Here is a 13,896-nt window from a genome sequence, read left to right as displayed (position 1 = left end):
GTGTATGTGTGTGTGTGTGTGTTTCCATTCACATCTGTGTTTCCACTGGTGAGTATTGAATGTGAAGAACCACTGCAAAAGTCATATAAGAAACTTCAAGTTTTTCACTTGTGAAAGGTTTTTACTTTACCTTATAACTATATTGAATTTAATGCTTTCCTGACTATCTTCTGTTGTTTAATGTTGTTGATGGGAAAGTGTTTCAGTGCTGGTAGAATTTATGAATGGGAACAACTTCTTTACATGGATGAAGTGATTGTTTCCAGCATGGTGACAGCTTCTTCATTTTATTAAAAAATAAATAAATGAATCCAGAAAAATTTACTTCTACTGCCTAAACCTGTTCTATTCACAGTTGGTCATAGCTTTTTGAAAAACATTTGTCTCCTGCTCTGCATGCAGGTTATGAGAAGTACAATTCTATGAGAGCTGATCCAACACTGTGCTTTCTGGAACGGGTTGGCATGCCTGATGCAAAGGCCATAGCTGCTGAACAGAGAGGGACAGACATGTTAGCAGATGGCGGTGATGGGTAAGGAGGACATGAAAAAATTAATAAACTTTTTCGGCATTGTATATGTTGGCATGAGTTCATATGTCATATTTTACTTACGTGTTGCCTGAGGATATAAAGTGATCATATGATGTGCAAAGTACATAGAATAGTTTACACAGTTGAGCATGAAATAGAAATGTGCAACTTGGTACACCATACTGATGTCTTTTGTAGCTTATTTGCTTCTGTCCAGAAAATTAGCCCCCTCTCAAAACCAATATACTTCTTTTTAAATATTTTATAGGGGTGAATTTGACAGAGAGGATGAAGATCCAGAATATAAGCCAACCAGAACTCCTTTCAAGGATGAAATTGATGTAAGAACTTCCAACTTTCTGTAATTACAAATATATAAAACTATAACTGATTCTCCATACTTATTTTACTGTGCAGCTCTTAAATTTGAGAGCTACCAAATAAATACACCTTACAAAGATTGTTTGTTGCTCTGTTTGAGACATAACATATTTTTCTCCTCAAACAATGACATATGGTAAAAACTGGAAACTAAAATAACTTCTGTCTTCTCCCTAAGGAATTTGCAAACTCACCTCCAGAAGACAAAGAGGAGTCCATAGAAATACATCCAAGTAAGACTATAGCAAAGATGGATCGTTTAGTGAAAGGTGGACTGTCTGTATTACTATGTGAGGAGATGGGTGGTGTTTTGGGGCAGTACCACAGTAAACTTTTTACTGCCGAATTGCTTTGTGCTTCATGTTTTCCAAACCAATTATTTACTGTCTTTAAATAATCCTCATTGTGGTTCACTGGATTTTTAATTACATAGTAGAAACTGTGATGATAAAGACCAGATGTTTCATAATGCAGCCATTGATGGTTTTGCCGAGATAATCTTGGAAGTTACAGATATGTTGTTTCCTCAATATGAAGGAAAATTGCCAAGTTTACTTGAGAATAATAAAGTGAGAATTGATAAGCATAGGTGTTTCCTCAGAGGCAGAATAATCTCCTTAGTGATGTATTTAAAGATGCATTGCATTAATTTAAATACGTAGTGTTCATAATATGTTTGCATTCGTAATATTGAATAATAATGCGTGATTGTTATCTCTAAATGTTTCACAAGCATTTTTGAATTCTTAGAGTTGGATGGTTTGATTCTACCAATAGTTATCCTGTTTCTAATTTGTTATGCACCAGTATTACAGGCATGTGTTCTTATCTGATAAAACAGGAATCCAGTTTTAGCCATGGAAACTTTGAACTGTTTAGTGTTGGTTTTACAGTGTGCAAATACTTCTCTGTTCTCTAGACAAGCACAGTGAAAGCAATGCTGACTTAGGCCAACTCTACTGGCCCAACACTTCAACCCTGACTACCCGTCTGCGTCGCCTCATTACTGCCTATCAGCGCAGCTATAAAAGGCAACAAATGAGGCAAGAGGCACTAATGAAGACTGACCGCAGGAGACGTCGGCCTCGAGAAGAAGTGAGAGCTCTAGAAGCAGAAAGGGAGGCTATAATAACTGAAAAACGACAAAAGTGAGTATCTAGATGGTATCTTTCTTTAAATGTTATTTGAGCTTGTGTGTCGCTGATACCGCTCTTCTGTTTTGAAAGAATAAACTAAGGGGGGTTTGAGGCATCTAAACTATGTTTGGACTCTTGTTTAGTCAGTGGCCTCACTTCCCTTGTTTCTTCCTTGACTAGATGGACAAGAAGAGAAGAAGCTGATTTTTATCGTGTGGTGTCTACTTTTGGAATTATTTTTGATCCTGTAAAACATCAATTTGAGTGGAATCAATTCAGAGCATTTGCACGGCTTGATAAAAAGTCCGATGAAAGCTTGGAAAAGTATTTTAATGGCTTTGTGAATATGTGTAGGCGAGTGTGCCGAATGCCAGTCAAACCAGATGATGGTAAGTTTTAACTGACTGTGGAAATCAACATGGTTATTACTTGAAAGTAGGACTGTTGAAACTTCCTGCCCAGGTGTAATGATTTTGAAATGGGAGTACATTTAATCCATGTTAAACAATACAAATTAATGTCATTGCAGAACCACCTGATCTTTCCATGATGATTGAACCGATCACAGAAGAGCGTGCTTCTAGAACTTTATATCGCATTGAGTTGTTGCGGAAAATCCGTGAGCAGGTTCTCCATCACCCACAGCTGGGGGAGAGGCTGAAACTTTGCCAACCAAGTTTGGACCTGCCAGAGTGGTGGGAGTGTGGTAAACATGACAAAGACTTACTGATTGGTGCTGCTAAACATGGAGTCAGTAGGACAGATTATCACATTCTGAATGATCCTGAACTCTCTTTTCTTGAGGCTCACAAAAACTTTGCTCAAAACAGAGGGACAGGTAATGCAAATACTGTCTCCTCTGTAAACCCTCTGGGTGCTGGCTGCAGTCAAACACCACCTATTGTCCCATCCACACCAGTACAAGAAGAAAAAACTACAGAACAAACAGAGTCTAAAGTTGAAGGGTCTGAAAATCCAGCAGCCAAAGAAAAATCCGATATCAAAGAGGAGACAGATATTGCAGATAAGGACACTAAACCAGATTGTGATGCTGAGGCTGAGCCTGGCTCTGTTAAATGTGAATTGAAAGACATAGAAATGAGTACAGATGTAGATCCAAAATCTATTTCTGAGAAAGGTTCGGAAGAAGATGAAGAGGAGAAACTGGATGATGATGATAAATCAGAAGAGTCCTCCCAGCCTGAAGGTAATACATTGGTCAGATGAGTTCTGTGTGCTTAAGCACGAGTCCCACAGCTGTTGTAGCTCATGCCAGCTGGTAAGTGGCACACATGGTGCCATTCTGGAGTATGAGTTGGGCTGTATGCAGCAGTTCCTCTGCCCTCCTGTGTATCAGGTGGCTAGATAAGCTTTCATAAGAACTATCCAGCATCAGCAGGGTATTCTGCCACAAGGGATGATTTTCAAGATAGGTTACTGAGCCAATAAATGTGGTCTATCTGTGTGCCAAATGCGGAAGACTAAGGTTCTTCTGTAGTAGTTAATGAACTCAAAGCCTGAGCACAAAATGTTGTGTCAAGCCTCGTTGCCTTAGCCTACCTAGTTAGGTTGACATTGGATGTTAATTCTGGTTATGGTTGTTATTCAGCAGGAGCAGTTTCTCAGGGTAAGAATTTCGATGAAGAAAGCAATGCCTCTATGAGTACCGCAAGGGATGAAACACGCGATGGATTCTACATGGAAGATGGGGATCCCTCTGTTGTTCAGCTGCTTCATGAGAGAACATTTGCCTTCTCTTTCTGGCCTAAGGTTGGTTAGGGTTAAAAAGATGTGTCTTTTTCAATATAGATAAAATATGTGCAATGTGTTTGCAAAATGAACAGTGAGCTTTGTATGATAATGCAATTCTAACGGGCAAGAGACTATTTTCTGTGAATGATGTGTGGAATAGCATTTTTTCCTCTATTTCATACAAATTAGCAGTGGAATTGAAAGAAATTGTTTATTGAAAATAGTGTCTTTTATTAAAACCACAAACATGCCAGACATGAGTTCTTCATAGGGTCCATAAGTGTGTCCTCAGAATCCCACCTCTTGCACCACCACTATACAGTTTTGAATTATGAATTTTGTCTGCAGAGTAATCTGCAACACTGAGAGATGAGACTTTCTAAGATCACCTCTTTATTTTGGGGTGAGGAGGTTTTAGAGAAGAGTTTAGTGACCTACATGATCTAAGCCATTATGTAATGTTGACAGATGTAATTGTATTAAGGTATCCTGCAAACATAAGCAGCCGTTTTATATAGGATAAAGCTGTACCTTATTTTGGTAACAATGCAGAAAATTATCTAATATGAAATGTTTTTAAAAATACAAAATTGTAACCTTGTAATAAATCCACACTTAATTTAGTACCCTCCTTTGCAGTAAGGGGAGAGAGAAAAATAAAGTAGTAATAGTCTTAAGCTTACTAATCACCATAACAGGGCCATCTGGTTTGGGGTGGGGGGGAAGGGGGGAGCAAGGCGGCAGGACCTTGCTCTTAATAGGCTTATTTCTGGGGAAAGCAAGCAGTCTGTTGCAGCTGCTGAGATTTGCTAGTGGCTTTTGCACGGTTTTGCTGTTCAGGAAGCTAACTGATGTTCATATTCCCTAACCAGCAGTATTTCTTTTAGTCAAGAAGTTTCTACTACTTCAGGTAGGCTAGCACAGAATGCGCTTGAATACTGAAATGGGAAAAAATCAAATAATACTTCTCTGCTTTCAGCAAGTATTTAGGAAACGTGGTCTAAAATCTTGTTCCTGGTCATAGTGTGAAAACAGAACAGAAAATCCTTCATCTGTATAGGTTCAGCATAAGTAGACTAATAAACATAATTAGAGATTTTTAGTGTACACGCTTCAGTGAAATTTGAAGTGATAATGGGTGTGGAATGAAAATTGACATTCATTAGATGTCCCTAGGTTGGTGCCCATTTCATAATGTTGAACTTTATTAATAGTGACGCTAATGAGGATCCACTTCCTAGGACAGAATTGCAGATCCAACCTCTTGGATCTCACGAACTGCAGCTTTAAGATACTGATTGCAGATGTTTTGATTTTTCCATCCTAACTGTTGATTTTGCTAACTACTGGAGTTTTGCAGTGTAAAACAGCAGTGAGTTTCTGTTAAACTTTTCAGTTAGTACATTGTCACACAAAAAACTTGATCTGTTTTTTTTCTTCTTCCCCAGCAATATAAATGCAGTTTTTAAATCCTAGTGATGTTTTATTCTATAAAATTGTGTGTTGTCTTCTTGTAAGGTGATCAATTTATCCTAACATGCAAGAATAGTTTTAAGTGTATTTCTTAAGCTCTGGAAACTGGGCTGTGTCATAACAGTCATTTGAGTTTAAGTGGCGGCTTCTGCGCTGAAGGTTCATTACATACTTTTGCTTTATGCAGGACCGAGTAATGATCAACCGATTAGACAACATCTGTGAAGCAGTGCTGAAAGGGAAGTGGCCAGTAAATAGGCGCCAGATGTTTGATTTCCAGGGGCTCATACCTGGATATGCTCCAACAGCTGTGGACAGCCCTCTACAAAAAAGGAGCTTTGCAGAGCTCTCCCTGGTTGGTCAAGCCAGTGTCAGTGGCAGTGAAGATATCACTGCGTCTCCTCAGTTATCAAAGGCAAGACTGCATCTTTCTCTTCTTTATGTAAAATATTTTATCTTGCAGGTGCTTCTGCATAATTGAGAAAAATAGCGTATCTTTAAATAAAATAGGAAAAATATAAAAGTGTTTCTTTGAGTAAAATGAAGGCTTTGTTTTCCGAGTTTTAGGTTTGGAGTTATATTTTAAATTCAGCATAGCAAACAGAGCTTTGCTAATGTTTGTAAATGCCCATTTTTCATTAGGAAGATGCACTCAATTTATCAGTTCCACGTCAGAGGAGGAGGAGACGCAGAAAAATTGAAATTGAGGCTGAGAGAGCTGCCAAGAGGAGAAATCTTATGGAAATGGTTGCCCAGTTACGTGAGTCTCAGGTGGTCTCAGAAAATGGACAAGAAAAGGTTGTAGATTTATCAAAGGCCTCACGAGAGGCAACAAGTTCTACCTCAAATTTTTCGTCTGTTACTTCAAAGTTTATCTTGCCTAATGTCTCCACACCCGTGTCTGATGCCTTTAAAACTCAAATGGAGCTGCTGCAAGCAGGTCTTTCACGCACACCCACAAGGCATCTACTAAATGGCTCTTTAATAGACGGAGAACCGCCCATGAAGAGGAGGAGAGGAAGGAGGAAAAATGTAGAAGGGCTTGATCTGTTATTTATGAGCAACAAACGGACATCATTGACTGTAGTAAGACCACAACCTTTTTCCTTTTTCTCTTGTATTTGTTCTTCTGTCTCTGGTACTTCCTGAATGTGTTTAAAGTCTTGTTATACTCTGCCTAATAGTAACATACTGGTTTTGCCCAACCAGCTTTTTCTTTGTTTAGAGCCATTACTTCTTTTTGAACCAAACAAAATGTTCACATCAAGATTTTACTCCAGCAAATTGTAGCTGAGTTTTAAGTAGCTCATACTTTCAAAATTGCTTTTTTTTTTTTTAACAAAACATATTTCTAACAACTTATTTTGAGGTTTAAGTATGTCATCCTTGTTGTGTTGAAAAGGGAGGGTCTTGGAGGACATTTACTAGAAAAGCACAAAAACTGCTTTGTCTTTAGCTGTATGTTCTATATTGTTCAAGAATGCTAAATTTACAAAATTCCCTAATGCAATGATACTGCTTTATGTAGTATGAATATTTAAACCCCATTAACTCTTGCATGTGCAAAATCTTGAACATTTCTCTTCAGTCTTTGAAATTATTTCTTCAGATGTTCCTTGAAGTGAAAATTAATATAGATACTGTTTTCAGGAGGATGCAGAAGTGACCAAAGCTTTTGAAGAAGATGTGGAAGCCCTACCAGCAAGGAACATTCCATCTCCTGGTCAATTAGACCCAGACACTCGCATCCCTGTAATCAATCTAGAGGATGGGACCAGGCTGGTGGGAGAGGATGCTCCAAAAAACAAGGATTTAGTTGAATGGCTTAAATTGCATCCTACTTACACTGTAGATATGCCTAGTTATGTACCAGTAAGTATGTGATTCTAAAAACATTGTTCTATGGAATTAATGCAAAAGCTAGCTTTACAGACATCAGAACGAATTTCTTCACGTTTGGCATAGTAATTCCATTTTGTAACTTTGTTTTCAGTGGAGGTTTTTTCTTCAGCCACCCTAACTAATGTATCTAAACACCCCAGTGGCATCAGGGTGTTTGAGTTGCTTTTCCTTTCTTAATATTTGTATATAACAACATGTTAGAACAGTGTTTGTCAAGTTCTGCAGAATTTCTTCATCTGATACAAGAAAAATGTCTTCTGACATAATCTGAGAGTAAAGTAATTGATCCCTTCTTAAAATTGTTGTGAAAAGTGGTACTGTTATTGGTGATTTTTGTCAAGAAAATGAAAAACTAAAAAGCAATACATTTCTCTTCTTTTCAGAAGAGTGCAGATGTGCTGTTTTCCCCATTTCAGAAGCCGAAACAAAAACGACACAGATGTCGAAACCCTAATAAACTGGATATAAACACCTTGACAGGAGAAGAAAGGGTACCTGTTGTAAATAAACGGAATGGAAAGAAGGTAAAAATTAAGTTAGTTCAGTGGAGGTCTTTAATAATGGCTTTGCATGTGGAAAGCAGGTTTTCTACTCCAAACTTTCAAAGGGAAAATTTAGTAATTTGGCACTGGCAGTTATTTGTACTGGGCTGTGCCACCTGGTTCCTTTAATTCCCTCTTTGCTCTTCAGGTATGTTCATATTGATCACTTGAGTGAATAGCTCTTACTTTTTGAACCTATATAGCACATTTTTTCCTTACATCTGATCCAAATTTTATTACTAGGCCTGCCTAAGCTGCAGCACTTGACTGTTTCGTTGGGTTTTTTGTGGTTTTTTTTAAGAAGTTTTTTTTAAAACATGATGTTGTCAATTCGGGTATGCCATGTAGTTTTCCATAGTCTGAACTAACAGTCTTCACTGCTATCCTTCAGAGATGAAAATGCATAGATAGAAAATACCCATATAAGTAGTTGTTTGGTTTTGTTGCTGGGTTTTTGTTAAAGTATTAACTTTATCTCTTCCATTAGATGGGTGGGGCTATGGCCCCTCCAATGAAGGACTTGCCAAGATGGCTGGAAGAAAATCCTGAATTTGCTGTTGCTCCAGATTGGACTGATATTGTTAAACAGTCTGTAAGTGAAACTCTCATTCCATGCTTCACGGTAGATTATAGCACAGAAAAGTTGAAGGCTACGTAAATTGATTATTAAGTCTTTATGTTATAGCACCTTCTGAGAAAATTGTAATGTCTGTGTAGGAGTTACCCAGCTCAGGAGGAATGGTGATAGGAGGCTGCTGCAGAATGGGATTGAAATACACTCGAAAAGCAAGCTATAGTTAAGGCAGCCTTCAGCATTTGTTTTGCATTATTTTTTTCTTATAAACACCAACCCATAAGAAACACGGGTATCTGTACATTAGGAACTATTAAGAAAATTTTTGTCACATTCATAACAGAAATATATGTGGTTGGTTGTCTTGATAACAGGCAGCATCAAAGGAATAGGTTTTCTACCTTTTATTTGACAACATTTGTTTGAAAATAAAAGGTCAAATCTGCAAGTATTCAATTTAATACTCTATTGCTATACTGAAAGTCAGTACAAATTGCAAAGATAAAAATTCTTAACTACAGCATATCAGGGTGGGTTTTTTAATGAAGCTACAAAGTTTCAGTATGTATTGTTTTACTGTTTTAAGTGTAAAAAAACTGCTTTCTGCAGCTTTCCTTACATGTTCTGCTGCTATTCACTATAGTAGCTAGCTAGTCACCATTTGCCAGTGTGAAAAAACAAACTGCTTTTTGCTGAAATCCCTTCTGCTTTTTTCATCGTCATCAGTTAACTGCTGAAAGCTATAAAAGTAAAATGAGAATAAAGTTTGTTTTTTCGCCTCCCCTTTTCAGGGTTTTGTTCCGGAGTCCATGTTTGACCGTCTTCTCACTGGACCTGTTGTGAGGGAGGAAGGAGCAAGCAGAAGAGGAAGAAGGCCAAAAAGTGAAATTGCCAAAGCAGCTGCAGCAGCTGCTGCTGTAGCATCAACTTCGGGAATCAACCCACTACTAATGAACAGTCTGTTTGCTGGAATGGACCTCACAAGCCTCCAGAACCTACAGAACCTGCAGTCTCTCCAGCTCGCAGGCCTCATGGGCTTTCCGCCAGGGCTAGCAACAGCTGCTGCTGCTGGGGGGGACGCTAAAAATCCGGCTGCCATGTTGCCTCTGATGTTGCCAGGGATGGCAGGATTGCCCAATATGTTTGGACTAAGCGGATTGTTGAATAACCCAATAACGGCTACTACTGGAAATGCCACTACTGCTTCTGGTCAAGGAGAGACTGAGGATGGCGCTTCAAAAGCTGAAGAGAAGAAAAATGAGAATGAAGAGGAGAACAAAGACTCTGAGAAAAGCACAGACACTGTTTCTGCTACTGACTCTGCAAATGGATCTGTCAGTGCTGCTACTGCGGCGACTACCGCCACTGCCACCACTACCACCACCACCAACACTGGATTGCCCACAAACCCTCTGGCCTTCAATCCTTTCCTGCTGTCTACCATGGCTCCTGGCCTCTTCTATCCATCTATGTTTCTACCTCCAGGACTGGGAGGATTGACTCTGCCCGGTTTCCCAGCACTAGCAGGACTTCAGAACGCAGTGGGCTCCAATGAAGAGAAGGCTACTGACAAAACTGAAGGAGCTGCCTTTAAAGATGAAGAAAATCTCGAAGGCAGTGATGCAGAGGAGAGCCTTGATAAAACTGCAGATTCCTCTGTTTTAGAAGATGAAATAGCACAGGGTGAAGAATTAGACTCACTTGATGGGGGGGAAGAAATAGAAAACAATGAAAATGATGAATAACCAGTACCAGTTACAGTTAAAGTGTTTTAAACTTTTGACAAGTGGTAGTCCTACTGTTTACACTCACAGTTAATGTCCATACTTAGTTTTTATAAGCTGTTCTGTAACATAGTGTAGCAAAAAAAAAAAGTTCAAGTCATGTTATACAGATGTGTCAAAAGGTATCTTGGTCATTAAGTATTGTGCAGTGCATTATTTATTATCCCTAGGAGAGATGAAATTTGAGAGGTGATCATGTCTTTTTAAGGAAATTGACATAATGCTCTGCTTTTTGGTTTTTTTTTTCTTTTGGTACCATTGGTATTATGAATTAAGCAGCAATTTGTAATCAAGTGGCACTAATAGAAGGAAGTGCTGCTTAAAGGAAGGATGAAATTATATATTTAATTTTTTTTTTTTTTTTGCTGTGAAGGTCAAGATGAAATTTACCATACATATCGTACTCGCGCTTCATTTTGACTGTATGGGAGTTCACCCACTCACATGCGCGCACACACCCACACACACACTCTCTCTCTGACAATCTTCATGATAGTGTGAATGTCTCTGTCTTGAGACGCAGCAATAATAAGGCAGCTGTTGAATGTGAAAAGTACCTTTTGGAAATTAACCCGCGGAGAAGGTTCTTACAGGATAAAGCTACAGTTTAATCGTCTCGTGATCTTGTAATGCACTGGTATAAACAAAAAGAAAAAAAATCAGGTACCTTTTTTAAATTAAAGGACTTTGTTACTTTAGCCACAAAGCTAAACAGCATTACCTCAACTCTAAACTAGCCTTGAAGTTTACACACATGACTTTGTAAATGTATTGTTTTTCTTTGTTGTGATGTCTTTTTATTTTTTTTCTTTGGAAACTGCTATCATGTAAGATAAGATGTAAATTGCTGCCAACTGTAGTAATGATGCTTTTAATAAAAGTGGCCCATGATATGCAGAGATGTAATTATAGAATGTAGTGTTTAGGGACATCAAAACTGGTGTTCACTTTCTGTATTTGCATTTGTGGCTTTTTTATAGCATTTTCCTGCTATATTCTTTATAGATTAGTGGCTATAAATGCTAAACTGATCGTCTTCAGGGGACTAGGCAGGAAGAGAAACCTTGAATTGCCTTCATATTTTCCACACTAAGTAACTCTACAGAAATGCACACTGAAATCCCTACTTTACTCCTTCAAAGGGGCATGAGAGACTGAGAATACTTTAAATGTGTTCAGCATGTGATAATGTGGTACACTAAAGAACAAAAGGGCAAAAGAAAAATGAGGCTTTAATAGGCACAATATCTAGGTCATTTATCCTTGGTTAATGGGTAGAAAAACACAATGCTGTAGTGACAGCAAGGGATACAAAGGCTCTGTGGTATCCTGTAGACCAGAGCTTGTGATGCCCGAAACCACTGTGTCAAACAACCTACATGAAACTAAAACTGACCCACTTTTCATAAAAACCAGTGTCTCTTCTGGAGAGCTACCGATTTGTACCCTTTTGTGACCTTTTGATATTCGAGATAATGTACCATTTGAGAAGTTCTGTTTTAACAGTGTTGTCACCTTGACACACACATACACAACCAGCTCAAGAGTGAGGATAAAAGGTTCGATTTTCAGTGGAGTACATGAAAAATTGGCTATTTCAGTAGCCAGCTGTGGGTGGACCCCTGTCTTTAGGACTGATATTATCTATGTTTTGGAATGCAGGAGAGCTGTGAACCTCACTCTCATGTAGACTGAATTTGCACAAGAGCTCAAATGGACAAGTATTACAAGGCCAAAATTTGGTCTTGAGGGGGATGTATGAAAAGGGGTGAACTCGGCTTGAAAAGAACATTTCATGGATGATGAAAGTAGATGAGAAATGAAAGCTTAGGAAGTGAATTTTGTGTGAATGAATCACAGGCACACACTGTTAAAATGAATAGAATGTCAGGATGTCTTGTACTGCCACTTAAATAGATCATAGGGAGTTAATGAAGGTCAGGAAGGATTCCCCCCACCATGTGCATCACAGAATGGTTGACGAGGTGTGTTATTCCTGCCTCTTTCTAAAACATCACACATAGACCATGACAGAAAAAGAGGCTGAAAGCCAAGGTGCATTAACATGATCAGGTGTGTTACATACTCTGTTGAATTCGTTTGAGCTGTTGTTTAAATGCCTTGTGTCTTATTTTTTCTCCTACCCATAGAATTCCCACTGTAAGCACTGGCAGGTGCTTCCCATTGTGTGTATTCCACATACTGTATCAAATAGCCTTTTTTATTTTTTTTTCAATTCAGTTTTATAATTCCCAGAAAAGATTTACACAGACTAATGATATCCCTTGGGAGGACCCTTTTTAATTGGCAAGACTAGAAATTATATTGTTAAATGCCAGACTAAATCCCTTTTTCCTCTGTCAAAGCGGGGAAATTCTTGTAACCACCTATTTCTGCCTACAGGTTTTTGACACGGAAATATGTAAGTCATAGTGTCCACGTAACAAGTGACAACGAATCTTACCCCTAGTATAAGGATCTTCCATGATGGTATTACTCATCTGCCTGTCCTACTCAAGAAAACTGGAGAATTGTTGCAACAGAACGAATACAATGGGAATATGAGAGCCTCTGTGCTTTCTGAACAGCCTCGCTTTCTACAAGCCAAACAGAGCCCTCACCTGTTGCAAAGGTGGTGACATTTGATTTTTGGAAGGGATATGGGCCCCTGGTATCAAAAATGAAGTGGGGGGATTGCCATCTAATGTCCGAGAAATGTATTACATGAAAATATGAAGGTTTTTCTTTGATTTGACAGAGTTTTTACATGTTAATTATTGCAAATATTCTGACGGAGTTTTAAAGTGTGTCTAAATGAATAAAAGCTTACGTGAGTAAGATGCATAAATCAGATACTATTCTGCACTTGATTCGCATCTGGAGCACCCTTTCTGTCTGTCTCGATGAGGAGGGAGCCTTTCATTTGCCACTAACTTTTTTTTTCTTTTTTTTTTTTCTTTTTTTTTTCTGGACATCCTAATGTTCATGGAAACGCTAATGGGGTTATTGAGGAATATAAATGACTTTCACTGTTACTTTCAAGAAGAAAGTACCTGTATCAAAGTACAGCAGTGGTCTGAATGCTATCACAGTCTGTTCTGTGTGCACAGTGTGTAGTTCTGCCAAGGGAAAGAACTGAACAACAATTCTGCCCAGGCTGTTACAGACATATTTTTAAATAAGGGAATTGTAAATGAGAAACAGTTCAAGTATGAGTGTTGAAAACTGTCATTGCTGAAATAGCAGGCAAATTCCTGAACTAATCCCAGGTATTTTCTGTCAGCTTCACTCTCGTTTCATATTCATGTCAAATATCAAAGTGTTGCTTATTGGAGTAACCTACTTCTATTGAGGACCTTTGCCATTAAGCACTTCCTCATTTGAGAGGGGCTTGAGATTGGGGTAGGGAATGAGATTGATATTCAATATTCAATAGTATTTTTAGTATTCAGCTTCACATTTAAATTTGTATTGTGAACAAAACTGCTCGGGACACTTAAGACTTCTATTGCTGTGCACCACATGTTTCAGCTACCTCTGAATTCTTAACATCAGGACTGCAGTCTGATAATGTAAAGGGCACATGAGAATTCTTGGTCTTGCTGCCTTCAAACTCTCCTGGGGGCCTGCAAAGTGCCAGCCTATGAACATTTTCTGACTCTCCTCAGTGGGAAAGAGCATTGGCTGCAGGTTTTGCTTTGCATGATGTACAAATAACCTTTTATACCCTTCTTTGGCTTCAATGATGATGCCTTGGAGAGACCTGAAGATGGCTTCTTGCATAGACAGATGATGTTTGGGGATCCAATCTAATCACTAG

At 38.6% G+C, this 13,896-nt stretch overlaps 1 protein-coding gene across 8 annotated transcripts in view; it reads left to right on the top strand.

Moving 5' to 3' along the window:
- CHD7 (chromodomain helicase DNA binding protein 7) overlaps window positions 1-12,927 on the top strand; it is a 133,747-nt gene extending 120,820 nt beyond the window's left edge. For 6 of the 8 annotated variants that reach the window (XM_071554467.1, XM_071554468.1, XM_071554465.1 and 3 more), the window contains exons 26-38: window positions 403-532; window positions 801-873; window positions 1,092-1,146; window positions 1,833-2,061; window positions 2,230-2,438; window positions 2,579-3,256; window positions 3,659-3,819; window positions 5,462-5,689; window positions 5,917-6,360; window positions 6,925-7,146; window positions 7,560-7,700; window positions 8,206-8,310; window positions 9,084-12,927. In XM_071554467.1, the coding sequence (XP_071410568.1) occupies window positions 403-532; window positions 801-873; window positions 1,092-1,146; window positions 1,833-2,061; window positions 2,230-2,438; window positions 2,579-3,256; window positions 3,659-3,819; window positions 5,462-5,689; window positions 5,917-6,360; window positions 6,925-7,146; window positions 7,560-7,700; window positions 8,206-8,310; window positions 9,084-10,037 (3,629 nt within the window). In that variant the 3' untranslated portion in view covers window positions 10,038-12,927. The remainder of the gene's footprint in view (window positions 1-402; window positions 533-800; window positions 874-1,091; window positions 1,147-1,832; window positions 2,062-2,229; window positions 2,439-2,578; window positions 3,257-3,658; window positions 3,820-5,461; window positions 5,690-5,916; window positions 6,361-6,924; window positions 7,147-7,559; window positions 7,701-8,205; window positions 8,311-9,083) is intronic. The other 2 variants (XM_071554472.1, XM_071554471.1) reach the window with 2 other exon arrangements.
- The last annotated feature ends 969 nt before the right edge of the window (window positions 12,928-13,896 follow it).

Source organism: Pithys albifrons, chromosome 4 (genome assembly GCF_047495875.1).
Source record: "Pithys albifrons albifrons isolate INPA30051 chromosome 4, PitAlb_v1, whole genome shotgun sequence".
NCBI classification, from domain to species: Eukaryota; Metazoa; Chordata; class Aves; order Passeriformes; family Thamnophilidae; genus Pithys; species Pithys albifrons.
The sequence above is the reverse complement of the archived record's forward strand: the minus strand, read 5'-3'. Positions and strand labels throughout refer to the sequence as shown.